This window comes from Emiliania huxleyi (genome assembly GCF_000372725.1).
Source record: "Emiliania huxleyi CCMP1516 unplaced genomic scaffold EMIHUscaffold_55, whole genome shotgun sequence".
Classification (NCBI taxonomy): domain Eukaryota; phylum Haptophyta; order Isochrysidales; family Noelaerhabdaceae; genus Emiliania; species Emiliania huxleyi.
The window spans coordinates 536,247-549,585 of record NW_005197877.1 but is presented as its reverse complement, the minus strand read 5'-3'; the positions used below and the strand labels follow the sequence as shown (position 1 = coordinate 549,585).

General features: G+C 67.3%; 3 protein-coding genes across 3 annotated transcripts in view; 1 reads left to right on the top strand and 2 right to left on the bottom strand.

The window, feature by feature from the left end:
- Positions 1-1,585: 1,585 nt before the first annotated feature.
- Positions 1,586-5,848, bottom strand: EMIHUDRAFT_437207 (hypothetical protein). The gene is made up of 5 exons (XM_005765565.1): positions 4,230-5,848; positions 2,491-3,013; positions 2,117-2,280; positions 1,970-2,035; positions 1,586-1,865 (listed from the first exon to the last, which is right to left on the bottom strand). The coding sequence occupies exons 1-5, from the start codon at positions 5,837-5,839 to the stop codon at positions 1,787-1,789; spliced, it is 2,442 nt and encodes an 813-aa protein (XP_005765622.1). The 5' UTR covers positions 5,840-5,848; the 3' UTR covers positions 1,586-1,786.
- Positions 5,849-7,611: 1,763 nt separating this feature from the next.
- On the bottom strand, positions 7,612-9,447 carry EMIHUDRAFT_103969 (hypothetical protein; the record flags this gene model as incomplete). Its single annotated transcript, XM_005765564.1, has 3 exons — positions 7,612-7,914; positions 8,524-8,757; positions 8,947-9,447. The coding sequence occupies 3 exons, from the start codon at positions 9,445-9,447 to the stop codon at positions 7,612-7,614; spliced, it is 1,038 nt and encodes a 345-aa protein (XP_005765621.1).
- A 3,623-nt stretch (positions 9,448-13,070) lies between these two features.
- Positions 13,071-13,339, top strand: part of EMIHUDRAFT_437206 (hypothetical protein) — a 1,973-nt gene continuing 1,704 nt past the window's right edge. Inside the window, exon 1 of the mRNA XM_005765563.1 lies at positions 13,071-13,339. Within this exon, the coding sequence (XP_005765620.1) occupies positions 13,122-13,339 (218 nt within the window). The 5' untranslated portion in view covers positions 13,071-13,121.

Here is a 13,339-nt window from a genome sequence, read left to right as displayed (position 1 = left end):
GGCTTCGGTCATCGTCTGCCAGCCACAAGAGGCAACGGATGGAGGGGAAGGGGGCGGAGAGTGACGCGAGTGACCGGGGCGGGGAAGCTTGGCCATGCTGGGCGTGTCTACTGCCGATGGTGCGGTCCGGGCGGTCGCGGGCACGGCGCAGACCTCGGCCAGCGAAAAATCCCTCTCACTTGAGCTCGGGCCGCACACGTACAGCTCCACGCCATCTTCCTCACCCGATGGACGGGCGCGCCGTGCCGTGGAGGTAGCCGTCGCGCTTGCGACCCCCCGCGACGATGTCTCCGTGCTCAGCACCAGCGGCTCAATTTGTGGAGGTGCTGGAAGGCCTTCGGCTGCCGCCGGCTCGTTGACTCTGGGGGAGCCGTGGAGACCGGAGGCAGGGCCGTGCGAGACCAGACTACCGGCGTCAGGCCCCATGCCGTTGCCATTTCCCTGCCCGAAGGCCGGGGCCCGCTCCATGCGCTCACCGAGCCGGTGATCCCCCCGCGAGCGAACGCATGCAGTCCAATCCTTTGGGGGTTTCGCTGCGCTTTGGGGACGTATTGGCCATCGGGCGTCGTCGCCGACTCATTGCCAAAAATCGATTAGTTCGTTTGGCGGCGGAACAATGGATAGCTCGTTCCTGGGAATGAGAAGTCAGCTTGGAGGCGATGGACGAACGCCAACGCGACGCGTCGACTTTGAATTTTGGCGCTCGGTAGGAAGGAGATTGGTTGGCAGATTGCCTCTGGTGGGTGGGAGACAAACAAACAAGCCAGCGGGTCTGAATGAACCTGCCTGCCTGCGAGGTCTCTGTGGGCCACAGAGCCACGATGGCTGACTGAGCGGATCGTCCTCCTCGTCGGCTCCGCCTGGCTCGCGCGGCGTGGAGAGCTCGAGAGCAAGCAAGCATCCGGCGCCCCGTCCGCGGATCGCCTGAAGCGTCGGCAGGCCCTTCGGAGCCCCCAAGGTGCGCGAGTGTGAGTATTCTTGATACGAAACAACGACGACACACACCAGACCTGAGACAGCTGCCAGTCGACTCGCATCGGTTGCCTCCATGAACGGCGGAGCTATTCTCGCGTCCACACACACACACACACACACACACACACACACACACACACACACACACACACACACACACACACACACACACACACACACACACACACACACACACACACACACACACACACACACACACACACACACACACACACACACACACACACACAACAGGGCTCCAGGCCCCAAATGACGTGTGAGTGTTAGAGTTGTTTGGCATTGCTAAAAATCACACACACACACACACACACACACACACACACACACACACACACACACACACACACACACACACACACACACACACACACACACACACACACACCTACTAAGGTAAGGGGTAAGGTAAATTTCTCCACACACACAAAGTGGTGGGGCAAGGGGGGGCGACCCTCGCATCTCCATACCCGGACACGGGCAGGAGCCCCACGGCGTTCAAAGTGCAAGCACTGGCCCGGTGCACGTGGGTGAGCAGCCTCGTGCCGCCCTCCCCCCCTCCCGGTAAGTGGTATATTGTTTCGCCCCCGATAAGAGGCACAACAGAACATAACGCGTGAAGCATTAACCATGATTGCCCCGGTCGCGATAACACAGTATATGGTACACATCGCATGCAACGAACCGCCGGAGAGTCACGCTCCCCTTTTTCACGTACTGCGCTCTCGTCTCTCTCTCCCACCTCCTCGCGTCCGCCCACGGGTCGCGCGCCTCCGCCCCGCCCACGCCGAGGTCACGTTGGTTGAGCGAACATCCGATCCAGCAAGCGCGCGGGCGCAAAGTCGAGCTCGACGCGAAAGTGCGGGTTGTACCTGGTCCGAGGGCGAGAGGCGCCGCGCTTTGCGGCCAAATCGACACGCGCAGAGGGGCGGAGCGGCGGCGGCGGCGGCGGCGGAGGGGGGGGGGGGGGGGGCACCGCTTGTGGTGCGCGTCCTTGCCCGCGCCGCCGTCCAGCTGCCACTTGGACAGCACGAGCCGCGGCCTACGAAAGGGCGACACGGGACGCGTCGTGGACGTGGCGCGGCGAGCACACGCCGCCAGAGGGAGGTGCGAGAGGAGTTGCTTGCTCAGCATGGCGGCGTTGAACCAGAAGGAGAAGAGCTTGTCGTCGTGCATCTGGCCGCTCGCGCGGTGGGACACCTCCACCCGCACGTCGGAAGACAGCAGCAGCGGGCACGACTTTGTGTTTACGTCGACCACCGGGACGTCAGGCCGCGTGCCAATCAGCTGCAGGAGGCGACGGGGACGGGGTGGGGCGGGGTGGGGCAGGGTGGGGCAGGTGGGGGTGACGACGGGACCTCGAGCAGCCTCGGGAGCCTCGGGCAGCCTCAGCCAATCTCGGGCCGCATCGGGCCATCTCGGGCCATCTCGGGCCATCTCGGGCCATCTCGGGCCGCCTCGGGGCCATCTCGGGCCGTCTCGGGCCGTCTCAGCCACCTTGCCCGCCGAGCTGAAGACGAGGGGTGCCATCGGCGCGTCGGAGCTGCGCCACTTTGGCGGCGGCGGCGGCCCCTCGCTGTCGCCGTCGGCGAGGGCGAGCTCGCTCGCGGGCACCCACCCCACCGCCCCCGCCTCGCTCCTCCACGCCGCCGTCTTTGGGACGTGCTGGGTAACCTTGATGCAGAGGGCTGGCCGCTTCTCCGAGACGCCGATCGGCAGCGTGACGAGGCGCACCCGCACCAGCCGGCAGGCGGCCTGCCGGTCCAGGAGCCGCTCGCACGCGGCGGGCTCGCGGCAGAGGCGCGCGTAGTAGTGCACGTACAGCCGCTGTGACGCGATGGTGACGCCCTCGCAGTTGTTTGTCCTCGCGAAGCCGTAGAAGGCGAGCGCGTCGTCCGCCGACCGAAAGTCGCCGCGGTGCAGCAGCGCCGCGGAGATCATGGTGCCGGTCCGCCCCTTGCCCGCCTTGCAGTGGACCACGGCGACGTTGTCGGGGTGCTCGTCGTGCCACGCGGCGACGCTCGCGCAAAAGTCGTGCATCATGCGCAGCGGCGGCGGGTTGTGGTCGTCAAACGGGAAGACCTCGACGCGGCCGCGGAACTTTGAGGGGTCGTAGGAGCGCTCCGAGCAGAGGTTGTAGACGCGGTAGTGGCCGTGGTGCCGGTTCTCGAGGAAGCTCACGACCTCGGACATCGGGTTGCGGTACACGCCCTCCGTGCCCTCGGAGGGGAACCCCATCGCGATGACGCGCGGCGTGATGTACGACAGGTCGAGGTCGAAGCCGGCGTCGCGGAAGCGGCGCTTGCTCTTGGAGACGAGGTGGCGCAGCGAGCGGGAGGAGGGGATGGGCATCCTAGCCGGAGACGAGAGCGAGAGCGGGCTCGCCGTCTTCGGTATGGGCGAGCGGAGCGGCGAGGGCAGCGGCTCCGGCGAGCGGACCGGCGCGGTGACGTCGAGGTGCGCCGCGACGAAGAAGTCCGCCGGGAAGCGCTTGTGCTTGCGGTCCGAGGCGGCGCCGTCGAGCTCCGCCTTGCTCAGGCGGACGACCGCGCGACTCGACCCGTGCTCGGGAACGAGGCACGCCGGGTGCATCCAGAAGGACAGCATCTTGCGCTTCGCCTGAGGGCGGCGGTGGCGAGGGTGGCGGTGGCGAGGGTGGCGGTGGCGAGGGTGGCGGTGGCGAGGGTGGCGGTGGCGAGGGTGGCGGCGGCGAGGGTGTGGCAGGCGGGGTTGGCGGCTGCGCCTTCGGGTCGCCGTCGAACAGCGTCACCTTGAAGTCCGACTCCAGGTAAATGCCGCTGCACCCCAGCGACACGGCGGTCGAGGTGCCAGCCTCCGAGTGCCGGCGGACCGCGGGGCGGTCGCAGAGCAGCACCTCCTCCTCGAAGGTCGTCACCAGCAGCCACGGGTCGCAGGAGCCACGCCCGTCGAAGTTGGGGAGCGACTGGAGCCGCAGCTCGAGCAAGCGTGCGCACGCGGGAGGGAACCAGCCCCTCGCGTCGATCCGGCCGAGGAGCGAGTGGAGGTAGTGCACGTACCGCACCTGCGACGGGATGGTCACGCCCTTGCGGTCGTGCGTCCGCATGAGGCTATACCAGTCGAGCGCGGACTGCGGGTCGTCGAACTCGCCCGCGTAGAGCAGCCAGGAGCAAATCATGGTTCCGGTCCGCCCCTTGCCAGCCTTGCAGTGGAGCACGACGACGTTCTCCTCGTCGTCGGCGAGGAAGTCGGAGACGCTCGCGCAGAGCTGCGGCATCATGCGCAGCGGCGGCGGGTTGTGGTCGTCAAACGGGAAGATCTTGACGCGGTTGCCAAAGTGCTTCGGGTCGTAGGAGCGCTCCGAGCAGAGGTTGTAGACCAAGTAGTGCTCGCGGTGGCGCCGCTCGAGGAACGAGACCACCTGGGACATCGGGTTGCGGTAGGCGGCCTCCGTGCCCTCGGAGGGGAACCCCATCGCGATGACGCGCGGCGTGATGTACGACAGGTCGAGGTTGAACCCGTCCTGCGCGAAACGGCGCTTCTCCTTGGACACGAGCGTGCGCAGCGCGCCCGTGACGCCCGTCGACGCGCGTGCGTGCTTGGCGTTGCCGACGGCGCCGCGCCCCTTGGAGAGCTCCCACTCCGTCGCCTCCTCCACGAGCGAGCCCAGGCTCTTTGGGAGCGGCAGCACCGCCGAGAGCGCGCCCAGCTCCGAGACACGGGTCAGCACGTGGGGCGGCAGCGCCGAGGCGCGGCGCGGGAAACCGGAGAGCTCGGCGACAGTCTCGCTGACGGCGCTCGCGAGCTGGTGCTGCTTCACGCTGAGCGGGGCGGCCGGCGACTTGGGCGGAGGCGGGGCGGCGGCCCGCAAGACGCTGTGCTGAAAGGCGGCGCGCGCGGCGAGAAGCAACCCGAGCGCGTTTGGTGCGGCGGGGACAGCGGGGACAGCGGCGGCGGCGGAGCGGCCGGCGGAGGAAGTCGTGCCCGCGGCCTCGTCGCCGCCCTGCCCGCCGCCCTCGTCGCCCTCCTCCACGCCCTCCTCCACGCCCTCCTGCGCGAGCCCCGGCAGGAGCGGCAGCACCTCGTCGCCGTCCTCGAACCCCTGAAGGATCTCCTGCAGCTCCTCCTGCAGGATCTCCTGCAGCTCCTCCGAGGCGCCGCCGCCGCCTGGCGCGTTCACCTCCTCGGCTCCGCCATCGCCGCCGCCGCTCACCCCGCTGCCCTCCGCGCCCGTCCCGCCTCCGCCGCCTCCGCCCGCCTCGCCGCACGCGCCAGCAAGCACCGCCTCCTCCGCTCTCTCGCCCGCAGACCCACCCGTGCTCACCGTCAGCGCGCCCGCGGTTGCGCACCGCTGGGCGGCGGCGCCGTCCTCGCCTGCGTCGGTCCGGCCGACCGCCATCTCAAAGTCGTTGAGTGTCTCATCCGACGCAGTCGTCTCCCGCTCGCCCGGCCAGTCACCCAGTGGGGACTCGATCTGCCGCATCGCCGCAAACGCGTCGCACAAGCTTCCTCCCTCCGCGCGCGGCTCGACAGTGGGGGCGAGGCCATACACGGACGCCTCGCTGGCCGCGCCCGAGCGGCGCACCGACCGGTGCACGCACTCCTCGCGCAGCGCCGACGCCCACGCCTCCGCGCCGTCCGCGTCCACCGTGCGGAACGTGTGTCCGCGCTGGCGCGTCACGACGGTAAAGGAGGAGCCCTCGCGCGCGCCCCTGCCGACGGTGACGCGGACGTTGTCGTCGAGGGGGAGGACGTGCAGCGGTACGGCCGACGTCGGCAGCCGCAGCACCACCAGGCGCCCGGCCTGCAGCACCAGCCAGCGCGACGACCAGCGCAGCTTGCCCTCCTTCTCCACCGTACCGGACATCCGCCACGCGCGGCCGCGTCCCTCTGGCACATCGGAGACCGCGTCCGCGCGTGTCTGGACGGGCGCTGGGCTGCTCTTCCAGCTGCTCCACCACCAGCTGCCGCTGGCGAGGGCAGGGCCGCTGCTCGCCGCCTTGTCGACGATCCCCTGGCAGAGGAAGAGAGCAGTGTGGGCGGAGACTGAGGAGGGCCCGGCCCGGCTTTGTGGCGTGTGCGGGGAAGCGGTACGGAAGATAGTGGTGCGAGTGGAGGCGGGAGAGGCGGCGAGTGGATACGGAGGCGAGTGGGAGGAGGAGGGGTCGACGGCACGCTGCCGCGACGAGGGGGCGTGCGGACGCTAGGCGGGCGGATGCACCTGCAGCTGCGTGAGGAGGCGGCCCCGCTCCTTCTCGCTGCCGAGCCGCAGCGTCATGTGCTCGTTTCCGAGGTAGAGCGAGATGGCGCGGGGCTCGACGGCGAAGACGGCGGAGAGCTGGCCGAAGGCGGCGCGCCGCATCGGCTCCTCCTTGTGGAAGAGCACGAGGTGCGACCCCGCGTAGTCTGTGTGCAGGATCCGCCGCTCGGACGAGGCAAAGGTGCCAGAGCCGCGGCGCAAGACGTCAAAGTAGTGGTCGAGCGGGAGGGAGGGCGGCGCCGACGCCATGTAGCCGGTGGAGGCCGCCCGTGCCGTCATGATCGCGAGCGCGAGCTCCGCACGCTTGAGATCCTTGGGAGACTGCGCTGCAAGCCGCTCCAGCACCGCCTGCGGGAGAGGCTCGGTGCGCAGCCGGCTGGCCAGGGCGCCGAGCGCGTTTTCGTGCAGGAAGATGAGGTCCAGATCGATCGTGCCCACCACCTCGGGGCCCGCAGGGAGGTCGTTGAAGGAAAAGGACCCTTGCTGGTGGTGCAGCTGGTCGTACAGGTCCTCGACCGCCTGGCGGAAGCGGAGATAGAGCCGCTCGTCGTTTGGAGTTCGCTCGAGAGCGCGGGCGAGGAGAGTGCACGCAGACTCCCACTCGCCACCCTCCTGCAAGCGCAGGACCTCAGACAGGAGCGGATCGGCCTCGTCGGCGAGGCCGTCCGAAGGAGGCTCCATCGAAGTGATCGGCAAGTTGCGCAAGGCACTCGTCCGTCCACTGCCAGATAGGAAGAAAACCGCGTCGGGTCCGTCGTCTGCCAGAGTTATCGTTCTATATTTGGAGGCAAATGCTCGGAGTGGGAGTCAGAAATGTGGTCCTTGCGCGAGGAGAGCTCGATACACTCGAGGGGCCAGGATACGCCGCGAGGAGGACGGAGTTGCGCCGAAAGGCGAAAGAAGCCGCGAGAACAAGGGACCGGCAGGCGGCGGCGTCGCAGGACGAGACAGAAGAGAACGACGCGACAGAGGAGGAAGTGACAAGGGAGAGAACGACGAGAGTGGGACGACCGCGAGGTGGCATGAAGGCTGCAGCGAGAAGCGGCGAGAGACTGCGAAGAGAGATAGGAAGAGGCAGACTCCCTAGGGTGGGCGACGGCTAGCGCATCACACACCTCTCCTTAAAATCCCTGTGTGGTGGCGGCGTGCCGTCCTCCCATCCCTCCCTTGGGTTGTCTGTTTTCTTTCTTTCTTTCTTTAGAGTTATCGTTCTCTGCACCAAGGAGTGCAGGGTGATTGATCTCGCGATTTCCCTCTTGGTAGGCGCCGGCGTGGTGTGCGGCACATACCATTCTCACAGTGACAGGGACGGACCTGCCCTTCCCACACCACTCACACCACTCGGAAAGGCACACCATTTTCCTCTTTCCACCCACTCCTCAGCGGGCCCGCTTCGAGCCATTCTTCTGGCCCTTCTTGGTGGAGGAGTGGCGCGGTTTGGGCTTGCCCTTCTGGCCAGAGCTCGTGCCGCCGCCCAGCCCGAGGGCCTCCATGGCCGCAGCGTGCTCGCCCTCACCAGCGCAGCACTTTCCCTGGCGCAGGTGCTTGTTGCGCCCGTCCTTGCTCGCGTACTTCTTGAAGCAGAGTGGGCAGTCAAAGGTCCCCTGCTGCTCGGCTGCATCGCGGTGCCTCTTATTCCGCGCTGCAGACTCGGAGCGGCCGCCCTGCGCCTCAGCCTCGGCCTCGCGGATCTCCGGGAGGTGGGTGTCGACTCGTGGATCTCGTAGAGCGAGCGGACGAGGAGCGCCGCCACGGGGAAGAGCGAGTGGCTTGCCGGCGACCACGGCGGCGCCGCCCGCCGAATCAGCGCCGCCGCCCGCCGAATCAGCGCCGCCGCCTCACCCTCGCCGCCCGCGGCGCGCTGCAGCAGCTCAGCCGGAACGCACTCGAGGTGGCCCTCCCGGCACGCCTTGTACAGCGGCGAGAAGCCGGAATCCGTGGCTTGGTTGGCGTTGCGGAGGAATTGCACGCGATTGACGCACTCGAGGCAGCACCACCTCGCACGCGAGGAGGAGAGCAGAAGCGCTGATTACGCCAGCTACGCCAGCCACCACGCACGCCCGCGCCGCCCTCGAGCAGCCGCCGCACCGCTTCGGTTCGGCCGTGCCGCTTCGCCCGTGCCGAGCGGCTCAAGTCAGCAGCGTGTCTCGCGTCTCGGCCTCAGCCGCCAACGAGACATCACCGGGACATCACCGGGCTCTGCCGAGCGCCGCTCCCGCCGCCGCTCCTGCCACGGCGCCCGCGCAAAACAGCAGCGCGCCGCCCGACCACGCGCGCGCCCGTTCCCGCACGGCGCCCGTCCGCCACTCGCTCCAGGAGCCGCCGACCGGCTGCTGCCCTCCTCGCTCCTGGCCGAGCCGCTCCTTGCGCCACTCCGAGAAGCGCCACTCGCGTGCGGAGAAGGCGTGCGCGTCCTTGCCCAGCAGCTCCTCGACGCAGCGCGCCAGCTCCCGCTCTGGCGTCGTCGAACCGTTGGCGAAGGCCTCGTCGAAGTAGCGGACGTGCGGCAGGCCGAGCGAGCGCGCCTTGGTGGCGGCAGCAAGGGGTCGCACCAGCAAACGCCCTCTCGGGCAAGCTCGGGCAAGCTCGGGCAATCTCGGGCAATCTCGGGCAATCTCGGGCAATCTCGGCTGATCTCGCGCCTTGCCGACGTGGTCGCGCACGCCCTCCGTGTCGACCATGCCCGGCGAGAGAGAGGCGACCGGCACGCCGACCTGCTCGGCGTTGAGCTGCTCGTACAGCCGGTGGAAGGCCATCTTCGTCACACCGTACACGGCGGTGCCGCGCTGCGGGTGAAAGGCGACCGAGGTGCCGAGGTGGAGCACGCGCCCCTCGCCGCGCCGCAGGTGCGGCAAGAAGGCCTGGAACAGCGCGAGCGGGGCCACCACGTTCACGCGCAGCGCCGCCTCAAAGTGCTCGACGGCCAGCTCGCCCAGCGGTGCGGGGTCGCCGATGGCTGCATTCTGCACGAGCAGCCGCACCGCCGCGTCGGCCGGCAGGGCCGCCACGAGCGCGCCGCGCCCGTCCGCGCACGAGATGTCGCACGCCTCGGTGACGACGTTGGCAGGGCACGGCGCGCTCCTCTGCGTCTCGCGCAGTACCGCCGGGCGGCGGCCGCAAGTGAGCACGCGGTGGGTCCTGGAGAAGTGGTGGACGAGGGCGCGGCCGATGCCGGTGCCGCCGCCGGTGACGACGATCCAGGAGGCATCCGACATATATATCCAAAGGCTGTGCGCTTCCTGGGTTCCAGCTTTTCCCGGGGTATGGTATGGTTGCGCACGGCCCAAAGGGTGGGGGGGTATGGTCCTGACCGCCTGCTGCCTAGGGAGGCTGGGTCTGTCAGCAGGCACAACAAAACTCTCGCACACACACACACACACGCTCTCTCCCACGCTCTCTCCCACGCGGTGGTGGCAAAGGCGAAGGCGGCGGCGGTGGGCGCTCCCGTTCGGTGTAGGCATAATGTGGCGACGACGAGGAAGTGGAGGGAGCGCGCATCATAGCGAGCATCGAAGCAAGCCTCGAGCTCGCGTCGGCCTCATCGTAATGCCGCAGAAAGTTCGCGTCGCGGCTGGCCGAGGCGAACAGCACGGCAGCACCTGTCGCAGCAAGCAGCGCGGCGGCGACGCGCCACGCTGATGGGCGCGTGGTGGAGGAAGGGGGCAAAGAGGTGAGCATGCGGGATCACAGCTAAGGAGGGGACTGTGATAGAGAGTTGTTTTTTCTACTTCTCTACTTCTCTTTCTCTTGAGCACTTGAGCACTGGTTCTCGAGGTTCTCGAGGTGGATATCCTTTGGCCGCGTTGGGTAGCGAGGATTGGTGTGACGCGATCCACGCAGGCGTGTTTTCTGGCGGCCGACCGTCAGTGCACGGAGTTGCTGTTGGAGAGTGTGAACTCAAACCTACTTCCTGACCGTAGCCTGACCGTCCTTGTGTAACCGTCTCATGTTTGGTTTGTCCTGCCGCGCACATTGTCATCGACTTGTATCCGACTTGGTGGCTGTGGTGATGTAGCGATGGTGTGGGTCTCTAGTGACCTATATAGCTCCTCCGTGTTCCGTCTCCTGACATGGTACCGACCGGTGAGTGCACGGAGTGAGCAGTGCGGCACTGAGGCCGACATGAGAGCTGGTGCGGCACACAAGCGAGATGTGTTGCCGCACAGCATTTCCGGCTTGCGCTCGATACGTTGGCTGGCACCATGGGCATATGCGCGAGCCGTGGTGATTGGCTGGGCACAGAGGCTCGGCGCACGGTGGCACAGCGGCCGCCAACTGCTCGGCACGGAGGCTGAGCAGAATGAGTACAACCGCAACATCAACTTGGGTGCTTGCGGATCTTCTGCGACAGAGCGCATCTCCGCCAGCACTGCGGCTGTGTGGACACGAGTATCCCCTCTTGCTTCTCCTTACCGGTCCGTTCTCCTCGCCTACGGACCACCATCGCAGCTGCTGCCTCCGCTACCAGCTCTCGGGCTGCTGCAACGGCAGTTACCGCAAAGATCTCGCACCGAATGTGGACCCTGCCTTTCGCCGCCGCTACTTCCGACGTCGCCGCTCGACACGACCGGAGCTGTACGCGATAAACACGCGACGATCGACACGCCCTCTCTGCCTTGTGTGGCGATTACCACGTCGTGGGGGAGTGTTGGGCATCTGTTCGACGTGGCAATGCCACTCTACCTCATTGCTGTCTCTTCCTCGTCTCGCCTCCTCGCGCTAGCCCGTCCCGCTATCCAACGCCTCTGGCAAGAAGTCCAATGCGCCTCTACGAACGTCTCTGCCGTCTGGACGTCTGAGACTGAGCCTGCCATCTCCGACGTCGGCGGCCCGTGGCGCAACATCAACGTTCGGGGCATTGAAGATCGTCCTCACGTCCCTGATGCGCTCATCCGCGTCAACGCGGCGAGGCCTCCCAACGGCCCAATCGCCGCGCCGCAAGGAAGCGCCCCCGCTGCCGCTCCCGCGCCCGCCGCGCCTGCCGCGCCCGCTCAAGCCGCCGCCCCGCGACGCTCAGCCCGGATTGCAGCTCGCGGCGCGCCATGACCGAGCTCCACAACGAGCTCCTGTTGATTATCTCCCCTTTCTCTCTCTCCGCCCACTCGGCCGCGCTTTGACCCCTTCACTGGATCATCTTAGCGCGCAAGTCTTGCCACCGCTCTCGTCGCCGCCCACGGCGTCGTCGACTCCGCCCTCGCCGATGTACGCACCCGCCACGCCGCCCTCGACGAACAGGTTCGTCACTGGGTCGACGGCACCACACGCTCCGCCTACCACCCGCACCTCAAGCGCGGCTTCCAGCTTCCGCCCCTCGCCGCCCTGTTGGGTGACGCCGACGGCACATCTTCCTCGTGCCTCTCACAGCACTCGCTGTCGGCTGTCGTCAACAACGACGCGTGGCTGGACGCCAAGGACGCGTGCGACCCGAGGTCAGATCCTTCTACTCTGTTGATGACAAGACTTGTCTACTGGCTGGAGCCGAGCAGGAGGGCCCAGCGCACAACCCCTGGTCAACTCAGGGTCCACACCCCGTCTAGGGCCCTCGCCTCCCCCCAGAGATTTTCGTCACCGAGAGAAATCTGTGATGCCCTGTTGGAGATGGAGTTGGTACAGTATACAGAGTACTAAAGTAACGTATTACAAAGTACGCCGATTTACCATTTTCGAACTACCTTGTCCGACAACCAACCTACTACAGTTGTACTTGTCTCCACGCCTAAAGCCGTATTTCTCACAGCGAGAACACGCTCGCGCCCTCGGACATCCTCGCGATCTCCTCCTCCGAGATTTGGATCGGCGCCACGTTGCCGAGCGGCGCCTCGCGGAAGATGGGCCGAGGTCTAGCCGAGGTCTAGCCGAGGTCTAGCCGAGGTCTAGCCGAGGTCTAGCCGAGATGTGGCCGAGGTACAGCCGAGCGGCGCCTCGCGGAAGATGGACTGAAGCCGCTGGAAGGACTCGGACACGTCGCCGCTGCCGGCGGTCCGCAGCTGCCAGCCGAGCGCCGCGCGCAGCTCGCGCAGCCTCTCGCGAGTGTATCGCCTGGTCCAGGCCGCTGAGTGGTTGATCAACGAATGAAGCAACTCGCGCAACCTCTCTCGCGGGCGCTGCGGCGCCGGTTGAAGAAGCCCGCCGCCGGCTCGCCGGCGAGGCCCTCGAGGCCGAAATCCGCGGTCATGCCCCGGCGGCACTGCACGACGGCGGCGCCGCCCGAGTCGGCGCCCGTCGGCACCACGTAGAACTGGCAGTCGTCGACATACACTCCGCTCAGCTGCGCCTGCTCAAACGTGACCCGCATGTACCTCCGGTCGACCGACTGCGCGAGGACCTGCGTGTCGGGCGGTCGCGGGGGTCGGCTCGCGCCGCGGAGACGGGCGCTGCGGTCGTCTCCAGGACGACCTTTGCGCCAGGCCATTCGAGGAGGAGCGAGCGGAGCTGCCTCACGGCCGCCTCGACGTCGTCCGGGAAGGTCCACGACTCCCACTGTCCGGGAGTCATCTTCATCGCGCCCTCCGCGTCTCGCGGCGCCGGCCGGCTGAGCACTGGCCTGAGGGCCTCCCGGAGAGCCGGAGGCGGCGACAGCTCGGGGACGGCCGGAGCGGCCTCCAAAGCGCCCGGCCGGCTGATCAGGAGTGGCGAGAGGAGCGAGCTCACCACGAGCCTCCGGGCGAGCGGAGCCGACCGGGTGCTGCAGCTAGGGGAGCACATGGCAGTGTGGCAACGGGCAATGTGTGGTCGGTGGCAAACCGGCGCCGGGGGCGGTGCCCGCTGCGCTTTTTTTATTCGAACTCACTTTTGGTGGGGCACTTTTTCTTCTTACTCAAGGTGGACGGCCACCGACCGAACATTGAGCGCGTCGAGCCGCCGACAGCTTTCGCTCACAAAAACCACCATGCCCTCCATCGCGGAGCGCATGGCAAGCTACGCCAAGTCCCTCGCCTCGGACGGGAACGGCAACCCCACCCTCGACGCTGCAGACATGAGCCACGCGGACGCGATTCCTCCGACGCCCGGTCGCGGGGACGAGGAGTATCTCTGCAACAATTTCCGCCTGGACCCGAGCGCGGACTTCGGGATGTGCAAGTGCGGCTACAAGAAGATCGACCACCC

Coding starts and splice junctions, on each gene's coding strand:
- EMIHUDRAFT_437207 (XM_005765565.1), bottom strand. CDS start 5,839: ATGTCCGGTACGGTGGAGAAGGAGGGCAAGCTGCGCTGGTCGTCGCGC. Junction 3,014..4,229: donor ATGCCGCAGCTCTGCGCGAG/CGTCTCCGACTT, acceptor CTTTTGCGCGAG/CGTCGCCGCGTGGCACGACG. Junction 2,281..2,490: donor TCTTCAGCTCGGCGGGCAAG/GTGGCTGAGACG, acceptor CGCCTCCTGCAG/CTGATTGGCACGCGGCCTGA.